The sequence below is a fragment of the Callionymus lyra genome, chromosome 11 (assembly GCF_982586985.1).
Source record: "Callionymus lyra chromosome 11, fCalLyr1.hap1.1, whole genome shotgun sequence".
Lineage (NCBI taxonomy): Eukaryota > Metazoa > Chordata > Actinopteri > Syngnathiformes > Callionymidae > Callionymus > Callionymus lyra.
Window position 1 is genome coordinate 9671678 of NC_141828.1, and position 15529 is coordinate 9687206.

Genomic DNA, 15529 nt, shown 5'->3' on the forward strand with positions numbered 1-15529 from the left:
ATATTTCAGTGTGTTAGGCATTTTCTTCACTCTTTCTTTTTTTTCCCTTCCTCCATCAGAATCACTCAAGCTGTTTCTTTTTTTTACTAACAGGTCCATTTAGCGCAACCTTGCTGCTCTTGAGTCCATAACAGAATCAAGGAATGCAATTTATGTAGCGAGCCGGGTCCACGGACAAGTCATACTACTTTCTTTTAAAGAGATGCTGAATCTTATTTCAATCTTTACTTGATGTGTTTTTACAGAACTCTGCTGCAAAAGTGTTTTGCTTGAGCAAAATTCACTCATTTTGAAGTCTTCGCATTCATGCGTTCTGATGAATTGACAGATAAATTCTTTAATTGGTACAAAAATAAAGTCTTGGTTACTTAAATTATTTTCATTGCTATCACAAACCTTTTAGACCATCAAGTAGTAGTCCATTAATTGTTCCGAAGTAGAAGTCTCCTTTGGCTATTATCGCCCACACCTGTGGAGTGTTGATAGTCCAGTGACGATAATCCAAAAATCTTTTTAAGGACAGAGATACTAGTGCGTAAAGTAACACGCATGGTCAAAGAAAACAAAGAATTAAGGATACTCATTTTGGCGAATAATAAAAGAAAACTGGAATAAATATTAACATTTGTATCTTTATAGGAACAAATACACTTTATATACCATTCATTTCATTTTATGAACAACCTATTAATCTGTACATGCACTTTAAAATATGGTTTCTTATTTAAAAAACAAAACAGATTTACAATTATATATATATATATATATATATATATATATATATATATATATATATTGATGTCATCACTAGTTGTTACAAAAGTACCGTGATCTAGAGAAAAGTATAGCGATCCAGAAAAAAAAGTGGCTAAGAAAATGTTGTAACTACACCAGAGCTGTGTCTCAAATCGCATACTTGCATACTTAAACTTGAGTACTTAAACATGCGTCTCAATTCTTAGTATGTGAAATGTAGTGTGCGCACTAAATTGTTGTACTAAAACGCTCACAAAACTGAGTATGGATCGATTGACACTTTCTACCCTAATATATATTTATATATATATATATATATTTATATATACATACTTACAGGTGCGTTTTTAGCAGCAGTAGGAGGATGACACATCTTCAGCGCGGATACCGGCGTAAATATCTAAAATATTTAGTTTCTCATATTTCTTGATCCAAACAAAACGTGCTGCCAGCAGGTGGCGATAGTGCTCCTACAGCTGGTTGAAATCATCGTTAAATAGTCGTAGAAGAAGAAACTGTTGCATCATTTCCGGTTAGTGCGTAGCGGCAGTGTTTGATTTGAGACATACTATCTGTCGAGAATTTGCGTACTAGTTAGTACGTACACTATCCTGATGCATACTAACCAGTGCACTAATAGAAGTATGCGATTTGAGAAACTACTCTTGTCTGCAATTGCCGAGAATTAAGCATTGAGGCTTGTATAAATATAATTAAAGAATTGCGCTTTTTGGTCTTGATTTTTATTTTTTATATAGGTGGTGTCATCTATAACTAAAAAAAGGCTTGTCCCAATAATGATCTTGGGTGAAAACCAGAGGGGCTACAAATATTCTTAAGTCAGCCCTAAAAGACATTTGAAGATTCTAAACAAAAGCATCAAAAAGCTTATTTCAATAGGCCATTGTCTTAAGATTGTGACACAGCGAGAGATTTTTACTTGAATTAAGTCATAAGGAGTTTTCCAACTGCCGTATAAGCAACACTTCCCAAGTTACATATTCCTTTCTCCTGTCTATGTCAGCAGCATGAGGCAATGTTTGGCAACTCCCTGTCCACTTCTCCAAATGTGCTGAAACCATGCAGCAGCAAATGTGTGTCCTTCTGGGCAAAGAAACACAACTCCACACTGTCAGACTGCGAAGAGACGCAATGACCAACACACACACAGCAGCGACGCTGACATCCACCCCCCAACAATAATGTGGAGAGACGGTCTCAAGAGACAAGCCTCCTATGACCAAGACTGGAAGTCACTCAGAGGCAAGAGGAAAGATTCTGATCCAGTCGTGGAAGGTTCTTCTCCCAGCTAGTCTGCCGGGCGTCACTGATGGTTAGATACGGAGATGCTCTTGTGGGATCCGAGTGTTACACAACAAGTAACTCTCAGAAAATAAGCAGTTGATTTACCCTGCAGGAAGAAGCAGGACAAGCTGACAATGTAAACATCACTTGATTTCACAGAGATTTGTTTATGCAATATGACTGTAAAGTTGACTCCACAAAGATCATTTATTTGTAATTGTTGGTAAGAAGACAAAGAGCAGATTTTGGTGCTGATCCTCTTTTGGTCCTGCTACATGATGATGTCACACACTGTGAAGGGAAATACTTTTCTAAAAAGCTTTTTTTGATATGAGTGAACAGAACTTTAATGAACGATTGAAGGCGCACTTTGTACCAACATAAACGTTTATTTTAACAAAAAGACTATCTTTGTAATGAAGTAATGTAACTGGTAACTGTATGATGCAATACAAACTTTCGAACAGGGATTACCCGAAAAAATAGCTGTTCAAATTTTCAAAAGATAAAACGTGTTGGAATGTTTTGAAGTTTTTGAAACTGTCAGTGGACACGGTTCAGCCAATCAGCAGCGTCGCCACATGAAGCTCGGATACATTCCATTGGGGGGGAAAGTCATGTTCGTCTTTTTGTTGATATGAATGTTTTATGTTGAAACAAAGTGCCCTCCAATGGTTCAGTTGAATTTTCCTCACTCATTTAAAACCTTTTAGAGAAGCAATTCAGTGTGTGACGTTATCATGAAGGAATCGCCCCGACGGAACTAGCACTAGAATAGAATAGGGTTAACCCTAACCCTAACCCATAACCCCTAACACCGGATTATCATAATCTTTAGTCTGATAAGAGAGAGCTGCAGCTTTATTTCACCATACATTTTTCAGGCAACTGCCGCCTACTATCCAATTGGGCACAAAGGAATTCAGTATATTGATGATTTTTCAAATGCTAAAAAAGGTATCTAAATATACAGATGAAATTAATGTTTCTAATGCTTTTCTGGTTACTTTCCACTGATGTTTTCTAACTTCTTTATTTGTTTATAGACTTTGGATACATTTCCACGAATAGGACCAAAGAATTCCATTTATTTCCATTTTATTTTTCTCTTTTACTTTTTAAGCTTTTTATTGCTGATCAAGCAATATTCTCAGTTTGTTTCAGAGTTGGTAAACACTATCATTAATGCAAGTAAACTGTTTGTTTCCCTCTCAGTTTACTTGTTTTGTCTTTTATTGTTTGCAAACAAAGTGCTTGAATCGTTGAAGTATCTGTATGTATTATTGAAAATTACGACCCACACTACGAAGAGTTTGAATATTGTCCTTGTGCTTGGCGGAGTTTTTCTTCCAGGCACTCAAGTTTCCTCCCACAGTCCACGGGCAGAGGTGGATTAAAGTCTCAGCATCGACTCAACATGCAGTTCCACCGCCTCTCGCCCCACATAGCTGGGATTGGCTCCAACAGTCTTTGATGCCCTCAAGGGTACGCATGGAAGATAATGAATGATTTAATCAACTAAGACACTGTTAGTTAATCACCCTTTTTTCCGAGTAAGTGGTAGCGAGATCTCAAAGCGAAACCATAATTAAAAGAAAAACGCTATTTTCAGCTGCGCTTGTCTCTTTAGCCAATTCAACTTCCCAGGATTCCAAAAGAAAGTATTTTCATCGATCAGTTCGTTTTCACAGACTTGTGGAACTGTCGCGAAAACGTTGGACGATGAGGTCTAATGAGGAGTCGGCGCACCATTATTAACCTGGTGTCAAGTGCTACCTTAACGGAAATTACATTTCCATTACAAATGCAATTTTCGGCGTTAATATAAATCTCAACTTGACTTTAATGTGGAGAGAACTGGAGGAAGGAGATATTATTAGATATTAATTCAGCTCACAGATTTGATTTAAAAGAAAATTCAAAGTGAGTTATGTGCCTCAGCAGGAGTCGACTTTTGGGGAATTTTTTCGTTTTGTTGCGGATAGAAGTTGTACAGGTGACTAGTTAAGTAGGTAAATGTACTTCCAGGTCTTGTGGTGGTTTGGTTTGTGGCTCAACCACGACTAGCGACAAGTGAGAGTAAGGAGTGACTCATCGCTGGCTGAGACACATTTATTCATCAGCCGGATTCTTTTGCCCTTTTCACGTCAGCTTTAAATCAAACTTCCAACAGTCATTGCTGAAAGATACACATTATCTTGATGGACCATTATATCGGAGCCCGGAGCGCTGGAACTCATAACTGCTATTTCTTTTCTCGCCGACCTTCGTGAAGATATACATTTACATCTTGGACCCCGCGCCAATGTTTCAAAAAATGACTTCAAATTGATACGTTTTTTATCTTCAAATTTCTTGATCTTCTGAACAGTGATCTACGTTTAAGGTGAACATTGTTCAGGAGGTGCTTGTAGTTTCTGTGTAAAGTAGTGATGACACTTCATGAAGCAGTGTCATGTTGTTCAGAGGTCAGTAGGTCAGTTAAAAAATGACGTTTCATACAGGAAAATAGTGCAGAGACCGCCATCTAGTGGACTCTGAAAATAATGACACTGCTTCATGAAGCTTCACCAGACCTTCTACTTTCAGTCGTCAAACTTTTACATAATATTTAAAATTTGAAACATTTATAAGCCGAGTAATTCTGCATTTCTCATGGTGATGATAATAATAAGATATATTCACTATAATTTATTCTCAAAGGCACTTCAGCAGTTTGTTGCTGAAGCACTTCAGCTCACTTTCTATAGTGTGTAGCTCATGTTGCTCACTTTGTGTTGTGGGGTGCAAATTCTCCACGTGTGGACAGTTGCCTAGCAACTGAACGGGGGAATAGGAATCATGAAGAATGATAGCAGTCCAACTTTAGAAAAGATAAACTGTACGACGACACGTGTGTTCTGTCGAAAACGGGAATGTTTCTGATTAGTGTCCAAATTGTGTTATTAAACTAAGTGTTCAAAAGGAATGTTGTCGTTCACCTCCAGAGGAGGCGATGAGTGATGTGATTTTTTTTGTTTTGTTTAAATTTAGAAACAGCTTCTCACAGATGGTGTTACGAGATGTCATTTAAGGTGATACCGATGGTGTCAGTGACGGTTTCATGAAAACAATATCAAGGCGAAAATATGGAGAAGGTGTGGGAAGAGAAAATATTGACAAAACAAAATCGTGTGTACCTTGAAGCATGAGCCTATATGCAGAATTGTTCTTTTAACTACTGATTACTAATCTAGCAAAAATGTGGCTGAACCTGTTTTTCCTCATCTTATGCCCAAATATAAAATATAAATTGCTGCATACTCTATTGATCTACTAAAGCATCAGACCAAAATAGCACAATATACTACCTAAAGAATGCAATGCAATGCAATTAAAAAACATTCTAAATCTCAGTCCAAAGTCCAATAATACAATTATATAATATTATGAAAGAGACCAAAAATGTAGGAGGTCCCAGAGAGGTCAGAGAAACAGAATCATACCTTTATAGTGTGATTAAATAAATGCTTAGCTAAATTTGATTCTTTATAAATGGATGTATTTGTATTCATTTGACCTCAATGTCTTCAAAAGATAATGTGCAACAGCTCCTTTGTACACATCGTGTGATGGTTTTCTACTTATTTGACAGAAAATAGTAGCTGCATTTTCTTCTCTCAAACATGTGGTTTGTATCTATTTTGCTTCACAAAGAATGTGCATGAAGCTTCATGAAGCAGTGTCATGTTGTTTAGAGGTCAGTAGGTGGCGCCACCAGTTTAAAAATGATGTGATGTTTCATTGGAAAAGCGATAAATGAAGGCCTGGGTGTTAAATCCCACGACGGCTCTCACCCTTGTCTTATCTCACAGTCAAGATGACCCGAAGGCCCGGAATTACAATGAACTTTTGATTGATTGATTGATTGAGATATTTATTGACAACAGTATAATGTTTGAACATACATAGACACACCTGCTGCCAATGGGATAGAAACTCAAAATAGCCAAGGCCATTGTCAAGAGAGTGCGAGTGTGTGTGTGTGTGTGTGTGTATAATGTTAAATTGGTGAAAATGTGCTTCCACACAGAGATTTTGGGGTAGGGAGACAATTACAGAGACAAGTACATGACAATACAATAAAATAACATTCACGATCAGCTAAAAAGTGCCTCTAAACCATCTCTTTAGGGCATTTTTTTTTTAAAGAAACAAGTGATTTCATTGCTCTTCACAACTGAGGGCAAACCATTCCAGGCCACACAGGATGTATATATCTATATATATCTGAATGTATTTTGACCTATATTTCTTTTATATCTCCTAGGAACCAGACTAGAGGATCTCCCCCTGGTGGTATGATTAGGCAAAATAACTCTAATCCGGGACAGCATTATTTAAAATCCTATGAACCATACATAACTAAATTGTTATATACAATAACATTTTTGGTCCATGGCTTTTTCCTAGTCTAAAATGTCATCGTCTTTCAATCGTACAGACCCCCCCGCTGTATAGATTAGCACTGTTTATTTGATTCTGTGCGAAGATGATGAAAAAAGCTGCGTATGGAGTTTAAAAAAACAACTAAATAACTAGTTTATTGCACTACGATCCCTACAATCTAGTTTTGTGGGAAGTATTCAAAGATGGCTTTTTTTTTCCTAAAAAAAAGATCTTAAGGCAAAACAAATCATGGCTTTCTCCACTTTCACGTGTACAGAGCACCTTATAAAAACAAAAGATCAGCTTCCTTTTGTCAATAAGTCCACACGTGCACAGCTGAAAAAAAACCCCCTCTGCTCTGTAATAAAATCTATCACGTCATGAAAATACCGAGCGGCGACGCTACAGTCATAAATCCAAACTGTTTGCCACGGAGGAAACACAAATTCACAGTGACAGTAAATTAATTATATCGCATGTTTTTCTTTTGTTTTCCTTCTGTGTGGAGGCTGAATTAGCTTTACACAACAACCCACCGCCATCCATCCACATGACACGTCACCGGAGATTCCCAGAAACCTTCTCGGGCTCCTCTTGAACAATACTGACCGAGCCATTTGAACTGGGTTATGTCAAGGAATTGTTCTACTTTGAGCAGGATGTTTTGAGCTTCTTGTTGTCTGCGAAATAAGTTCTACTCTATAGGTTTGTGTGGGGAATGGGGCCACATTGACAGGAAGCAGAACAGCTTAAAATGACCGACTCTGTATCAAAGTTTAAAATGAAAAAAAGTGTTTACGATGGCGAAGCCGCAGAACTAAAGCATCTTCATGTCACAAACACGTACAGACTGTTGCAGCCTTTGAAGGCAAAATGAACCTTAAGATATAACCAGTCTCTATATCCTAGTCAAGTGATAAACTCATTACTGAGTTTTCGCCTACATGAATAAAAGAGGGTTGTCGTCGCCTGACTCTATAATTCATGACACTTGAATGAGCTTAATATTAAACATTCCTTTAGTTGTGTCACTCAAGCATTAAGACGAAGTAGGCTGGCGATGCGTTCACTGATTTCTACCGTGATGAAATATGGATGCTTACAGTAAGGATGCACTCTGACATAAACGGTTGGAACCAGACCGAAATGCAACTCGAGCTCTAGCGCTTTGGATAGGTTTGGTTTATTGTCCCTCCTGATATAGAATACGTTTAAATGATTCATTTGAGAATCAGCGACTCTTTCTCTCCAACTGAACCAACCAAATACCTTGAATGTTTTCTTATTGACACACAAATTAGCCTTAATTCAATCCTTACAGGGTTTTAGACAGCATGTAACAATAGCGAAAAACACCCCCCGCAGAAAACAATAAGAACATTAAAAGGTATTTTAACTATCCAAAAACGGCAACGAAGGTTGTCGGATGGACAAAGTGTGCAATTCTTTAAGCACAATACCCATTCGTCGTCCCCAATGGCCAACTTGGACCTCTCAGTTATGTTAAGAGAAGGAACTGCTCTTTACTTCCCTAATTGTAAGGTGTACCATGCACAAGTAAGTGATGGGCTGATGAAGCTTCATGAAACAGTTGTTTAGAGGTCGGTAGGTGGCGCCATCTAGTGGACTAGTGGAGTTTTTTTTAAGTAAGGGTTTTGAGAAACTTGGCAGTGGCACCAAAGAAGTTAGAAGACCTTTGCTTCAAAACGTTTTTAGTTTCTCCCTTCGTTTGCTGAGAACTCAAGTTTTCTCAGACAAAAGTTTAGGTTAGTGTTTGACCGTAAATTGTCCATTAGTTTTGTGTGTTTTTGACTCGTTGTGTGCACTGTTATTGACGGGAACTGGCCAGGATGGCCCTGGTTCTATGTCATTTGGTGTTCCGCCCTCTAACCAGTAGCGAAGCAGTTAGAGGGCTTTGCACCAATTCGTAGAAACCTGAAGTTCTGAAACATATAACTAAGGGGGGTTTGGCCACTATGAGGCCATTTCCATTAAATATATTGGTGTTTCTGTTGTAATCAAATATTCAAACACACATTCCGAACACACGATTATAACTCACACCCTAGAGTTTTCTCCGAGCCTTGAGAAAAGTTGTTTTCCAAACTCTACTTGAAACTTTCTAGTCCTTGAAGAAGAAATCAGGTCAATATCTGTTACCGCTGGAAAACGCTGAAAGTAGATTGATTTCGGATTGTTACGAAACAACCTGCTTTGAATTTAAGGCTGTTGCAATACTTTTTCAAAAAGTATCTTCAATACGTACCTCGTTTCCACTTCAAAAACAATATCATAGTTGCCTGACTAAAGTTGATGTGCAAAATACAGCTTGTGAGTCAGCTAGCAGCTAAAATTGGCAAAATACTTCAGACCCTTATTTTGAATAATAATTAGTTTTTTATGCAGAAAATGAGAGACAGCCAAGCTTAGCTTATCTACAGCAGTATTGACTGCAGAGAAATGAACAGTATTTTAGTATTTTGTCAGGTTAAGAACATTGAAATGATCACAGGTGTGGTACCAGCTAGAGTAAAGACGACACCCCAGAGTCTAATTAGGTAAATAATCTGCAAGTTACTTTATAATTCACTTCCAACCTTGCTTGAAAGCTTCCTGGGGCCTTAGCTCACAGTTCTCAGCAGTCGCCTCTTCACGGAGAAGCCATGCTTAAAGGATTTCCGTCTGCTTTCATCGTGACAGCGAGCTCCGGGAGATATGCCGAACAAGAGTTTTTTTTTTTTTAAAGAAATAGTAATATTTTCTTAATACTTTCACACTCGGCCAGTAGCTCAGGGCCAGACAGGAAGTTGGAAGGATGTCTTTAAGTGGTTATTAGACTGTTTCCCACAGGGAGTCTGGAACGGTGCGACTTACGAAACACACTCACTTGGGAAGGTTAATCAGTTTCATACATGGATAACCGTTTGCTCCATAGCTGACCTGGTTGACGGATATCGTGAGGCAATCGAAGAACTAAGTGAGCAGATTGTTAGAATTAAAAATAGGAAGCGGAGCCATCTGCGAACGCCTTTGCTTGAGTAAAAGCCTGAATCAGTGATGCCACATTGTCTCGCGGAATTTACAATTCAGATTTCAGCTGTCTACAGTGCAGCTAAAGTTAAAAAATGTCTGCCAAGCAGAGAAGTTTATGATCAGAAAGTTTGTGGCGTGGATTGTGCTGACTTGTTAAAGTGATAGTTCAGCCAAAGTTCAAACTTCTTTTTCTACTCACCCTCATGTCGACTAAGGGTTGGGATTATTTTCGAACCAATCTGTTCCTTATAGCTATGGGCAAAGATGTGTATCTTATTGTAAGACTAGAGCTTATCTTTATCTATGCAAAATGACAAACTTAAAAACATCCAAATACCTCTGAGGTGCTCGTCTGCAGTATCGACAAGAGAGATCGTTCCGGAAAACAAGTCTATATTTTAAGCTTCTTTGTAGCAAAAGTTTAAAAACCATAACATGCTCAATAACAACTTCTCTGGGTAAACATCGCTACTTTCTAGACCGGCCATGAGGGTGAGTAGAAAGTGAGTGAAGTTGACATTTCGGGTGAACTAACCCTTGTAGGATTTTGAGGTTGTGACCAGTATATTGACTTTTTCAAAAACTCTGATCTTTGAATAGCCATAGAAACCTTACTCCATTATTTATGGATCTATGACGTCATCTGTCTGTAATTAAATGCCAGTTTTGTAACTTTCTTGTTTGGGTAATTTGGGTTTACTCCGGGTACTTCGGTTTCCTCCCACATTCCAAAAACATACAGAGGTTGATTGGGAAATTGTCTGTAGGTATTAGTGTGAATTGTTGTGTGTCTTTTTGTGCCCTGCAACAGACCGGCGTCCTGTCCAAGGTGTCCACCTCCACTCGCCCAAAAAAGAAGAGATAGGCCCCTCTATACGAGCACCATAAGGGAATAAGCGACAGAAAATGAAGGGGATGGATGGTTTTAATCCAATCTTTGGTCACCACCACCCCGTGTAGCCAGACTTCTAAAGAGGCAGAGGCTAAACCTCGATTGAAAATGTTCTAAGGCTAAGCTCAAGTTAAGTACAGCAGGAAACATCCGAAGATATTGTAACAGCTGAAGGTCAGTATTAGGATCTTTAGCCTATACCATCTATAAACCAAGCCTCTGGGCAACAAAAAGGGCTAATACGCGCTGATGAAAACTGAACGGCGAATATAACCAAAAGTCTCCACGATTCACCTCCCAGTACAATGAGTGTCGATAGTGTTTTTTCAATCGATGTGTACGTGGCTTGACTTCTCACTCGATGAACAGCAGCTTTTTTTTTTGCATTGGCTACACATTTTAAAACCAAATGTTGACTCTTGCCATAAACAGTGCTAAATAATGATCAGATTAATGTGAAATATTAACTAACATTTAATCAACTCAATGGTTCAAATGTCTTTGCTTTTGAAGTGCTATTTTTAATTTGCAATTATTCAACAGAAAAATCAATCAAATTCTGGTTTAGATCTTTTTTCTCACCATGACTGGGAGACCCAGCCTTAACAGAATATAAACTATAATATTATGAATTATACACCTGAGATATATGTGATTTTATACCTTGATGAAATCTCTTCTGACCGAGACGAACTATAACAGTACCACTCATCGAAGCTTGACCTACCTTGACCTACCTTGACTTGCTAACATTTTACTTTTATGCTTTTTTCTTCCAGATAATCTCACTCCTGCTCTTTCCCACCTTCAGCCATCATGGGTCTCTTTGTATCCGGAGGGAAGCTGCTGTTCATCCTCCTCATTAGCAGGTAAGACAGGAGAAATACAACCGTTGAGATCAGCGGCCCCGAAGCCATCTCAGGACGCGGAAACATCCTCAAATCACGTCAGGATCTCATTTGTACCAACGCAGGGGGAGCCGAGGAGGGAGGGAGAGAAAGTCTTCTATTATTTTCCCGAGAACCATCAATGCTCAATAACGGCTCCCAGTTTGTCGGGCAGGGGAAAAACATGCTGTTGATGCAGCTGAGCGGATCAGATGAGGATGGATCTGCAGCCGCGATCATCGGTTATTGGACACAATTGGCGTACTAATCCCTGCAGAGGTCACATGGAGAGAATGATGGGATTTGGTGCACATTTGTCTGTTCTTCATCAAAGCGCAACCTTACAGTTTATTTTCAAAGCAAAGTAAGCACTGTGCATAATTTATTCCCGAGAACCCCCCTCTGGGACGCACCACATCCAAGATTTTCTCTCCGTGGTGCGGAACTTCTTTGTGCGATCAGCTCTGGGATTAATGTGCTGTTGCAGGTTGCTTGCTGCTCCAGAGTGTTGCCAAATGCCGCGAGTGGGGAACCCATATGGTCGACTTAAAGCGCTCACTTGTGAAATCCATTCGTTGTGTGGACTTTTGCAATGATTGACCTGGCTCAACAAGACTTTAAGTTTGCACACAACTGTTGGTTTCCGATTAAAACAACACACCATTATACACAAATCCATGCGTTTGTGTCTTCTCGTTTGGACTATTGTAAAATTTTATTTTCATGTCTTAACAAGAAGGAGCTGTCTCACCTGTAGTTAATACAAAACTTCTGAGCAGCTCTAGTAGAAGAACTCACATTTCCCCGATCCTTAAAACCCTGCATTGGCTGCCAGTTTCTTTCAGGATCACTTTTCAAATTCTGGTTCTTACTTTCTGATGTATTCATGGTCAGACCTTCCATCAGTGATCTGATCCAGCCTTACACCCCAGCTCGGGCTCTGAGGTCTGTGGATCAGAATCTACTGATGGTTCCTGAACACGCTCCTGGACCGGAGGAGAGAAATCCTTCCAGGCTGTTGCTCCTAAGCTTTGGAACGATATTCATCTCCCTCTGAGTTTGATGGATCTACTGACTCAAATTTATTGCTAAAAACAGCAACAGTCAGTCATCGATGTGGAAGACACTTCCCAATCATCAAGGTTATGGTCAGATTTCTTCTACATGAGCTGTGCAGGCAACTATTTATTGACTTCTTCTCGACTGGTTGAACATTGCTTTGACTGACACAAGTTGATTTGCTTTTCTTGTACGTGTTCTTTCATGCATCCCTGGAGAGGTTATTCAGTCAATAAAGCAGTAAACTTTATTTTTGTTTGTTTCACCTCAGAATGATTCTAGCTGTGAAACAACTTTCTTTTCAGTTTAACGTCAAAGAAAGTTATGTAACCACTGATTGGTTCACTGTGAGATAAGTGTAGAAAGAGGACTAGATAGAGATTTTCTCAGCTCGAGGAAACTATATATATATATATGAAGGAAAAACCACAAGGTATTTTCGACTCCACCTCTGAATATCCTGTCACAGTTACTATAAACAACCTTTCATTGAAACACTTTTAAAGCTCAATCTCCATGAAATAATTTAAATAAAAGTTTGATTTTCAACTCTTGGTTAACTGTAAACTACAAAAAAGAGAAGGAAGACTGAAGATTCAGGGAGAAAAGACAAAGTAATGGAAAGAGGTGAAAGAGAGTATAAATGCTGGAATGGGAGGACTGTCGTGGAAGGGACGATGCTGGTTATTTCCAGGTTACTTAAGCAAGCGATAGGGCTAATGTTTGATTTTGAATATTTTACCTTTAGATGGAAACACAACCATCAATTCCTAACTTACTCTTCGATTCATGTCCACAAGTTCCAACAATAAACTAAATTGTGGACAATAATTTAGAGATGGAATTATATATCTATAATTAAATATATACAGTAATAGAAGACTAAACACAAATAAATACTTGTTTAGTACAGTTGTTTATAAATAATATTAATAATGAAGAGAATGTAACTAGTTGACACACGGTTTATAGTCTTGTGATGAAGTTTTGAATGTCCTGTATCTGGAAACCAAAAAGCTTTGCCATGGGGCCACAAAAAAATGAGGTGAGTTGCTGATCAAATGTTTGGAATCAATGGTTTTTGAGTCTTGGGAATCAGAATTTTATGTTTCAGATATAAAGATTCTGAGCTTTTCCTCGGGAAATACCAACAAAAGACAAACTTAGAATTGACTCTATTTACAAGTCATGTGGAGAAAGTTCCGATGGTTTAGGAAACTTGGAAGGAGATGCATTGATGGGCCAAGAACTTTGGATTTATAGAAAAGAAGGACAAAACGAGTTTTGCATAAGTAACTGGCTTTAATACAAATTCATATATGGCAGCTTCGAAGGTAAAGGAGCAGAAAATGTACAGTTTATAACCGTGACAGAGGGTTGGATGGATTCTGCTTAAACCACTTCAGTTGTCCTGATATTTTCCTGCCTGGTGATCTTTGATTGACTGAAACTCCGAGTGGTTACTATCATTGACCTTGCTGTCTATGCAGCGAGACCCGGAAAGATTGATTCACGACATACAATCAGAAGAAAGAGGAGCTCCAATCATCCAGAGTGTTGTCAGCCAACAACAACCCGACCGTTGACAGCGGAACAATCCTTCTCACCTACACACATGAACGGAGCATTGATCCGAGGACGTGTAACCTTGATGATGCTCAAAAACCATCTGTTTCCATGTGTAGAGCAGCAGAGTCAGAGATCACTTGTCAGAAACAGATCTCAGGGGCTCGAATGTGTCACCCGTAAATTGCCTCTGAGATATGACTGATGTCATTGTTGGGAGTCTAAATCACAAAAACTGTTTCACCAAAAGTTCAACTGTCAGTCTGAGTTACATAACATTCCCTCTTTTGATTCTCAGCGAAAGTATCATCTAAGAGAGGTTTTTCCCCCTGAGGAGAAGAGATGTTTTTCATACGAGCTTGTTATCTTTTTCTTTGGGAAAAAGAAGGTGCGGTTGCTCTCTTTCTTATTCTCTGATAACGCCATGATTACGATCCATCTCTCACAAAAGAGTTTTGGTATCGCAAGAGATGTATTTTTATAATGATGTTCCATGAGCGCTCTGGGGCTGGTGCTGGCATAGATTCGTCAGCACAGACAGACCTCACGCTCCTGTGAATCATTTGAGAGTCAAATTATCCTTAAATTCATTTGCTGTCCAGGGAAACTCAGGTTATCATGAGCCGAGTCCTCGGGTGGTGGTTGTAACGTTGTAGTCGAGCTCTTTCGACACTTCCTTCAAGAAACATCTTAAGACGTTTCGATTGGTGCGATCTTTTCCTTGATTTTCTGGAACTCCTGTGTTATTCTCAGTATTATCTTGACCTTTAAACTATATATTTTATTGAATATTGTTTTGATTGTTTAAGCGCTTTGTGACCCTGGTCTAGAAAAGCGATCTATAAATATAAATTACTTACTTACCTACATAATAGATACCAACAACTGAACATGTTTCATGTTATATCTTATTAGTTTGTGAAAAAATATCACCATTGAATCATTTTAATGAATCAGTTAAAGTTATTGGAAAGTGCTGTACATTCTATTAATATATATTTTTTGGGAAATAAAGCATTAAATAAAGATAAATTAACTTACTAACTAGTTAAATGTTCACAAAAGCAAAACTTTGCTTTATAATTGTTGTCTCTGATCAACTAATTCAATTATACCTCGACATCATTTTCAAAACTAGTGTGCCATCTAGTGGCCTTCCAAAACAAGTAAGTAAATAAGTAAGTAAGTAATATTTATTTATATAGCGCTTTTCAAGACCATGGTCACAAAGCGCTTAAACAATCAAAACAATACTCAAAAAAAGTACATACTTTAAAGATCAAGATAATACTGAGAACAACACAGGAGTTCGAGAAATTCAAGGAAAAGCCTGAACAAATAGAAACGTCTTAAGGTGTTTCTTAAAGGAGTCAGTAGATCCATCAAGCGCAAAGAGAGAGGAAGATCGTTCCAAAAACAAAGAAACTGTATCATGATACCTCATCATTTGTTACATGACGCCTCATCAATCTATCACCAGATTTAAGTATTTATCATTCGATCAAAATAACAGAGACAATGACAACATATTTTACAACATATTTGACTATGAATATGACCACGTTCTGAACTTATTATTTCATAAAAATGACATCACAACCGA

At 38.3% G+C, this 15529-nt stretch overlaps 1 protein-coding gene across 2 annotated transcripts in view; it reads left to right on the forward strand.

Annotated features, from left to right (window-relative positions):
• Positions 1 to 15529, forward strand: part of gabrzb (gamma-aminobutyric acid type A receptor subunit zeta, b) — a 78414-nt gene that overhangs the window by 5458 nt on the left and 57427 nt on the right. For both annotated transcript variants that reach the window (XM_087802302.1, XM_087802303.1), the window contains exon 2: positions 11194 to 11283. In XM_087802302.1, coding sequence (XP_087658428.1) covers positions 11231 to 11283 — 53 coding nt within the window. In that variant the 5' untranslated portion in view covers positions 11194 to 11230. The remainder of the gene's footprint in view (positions 1 to 11193; positions 11284 to 15529) is intronic.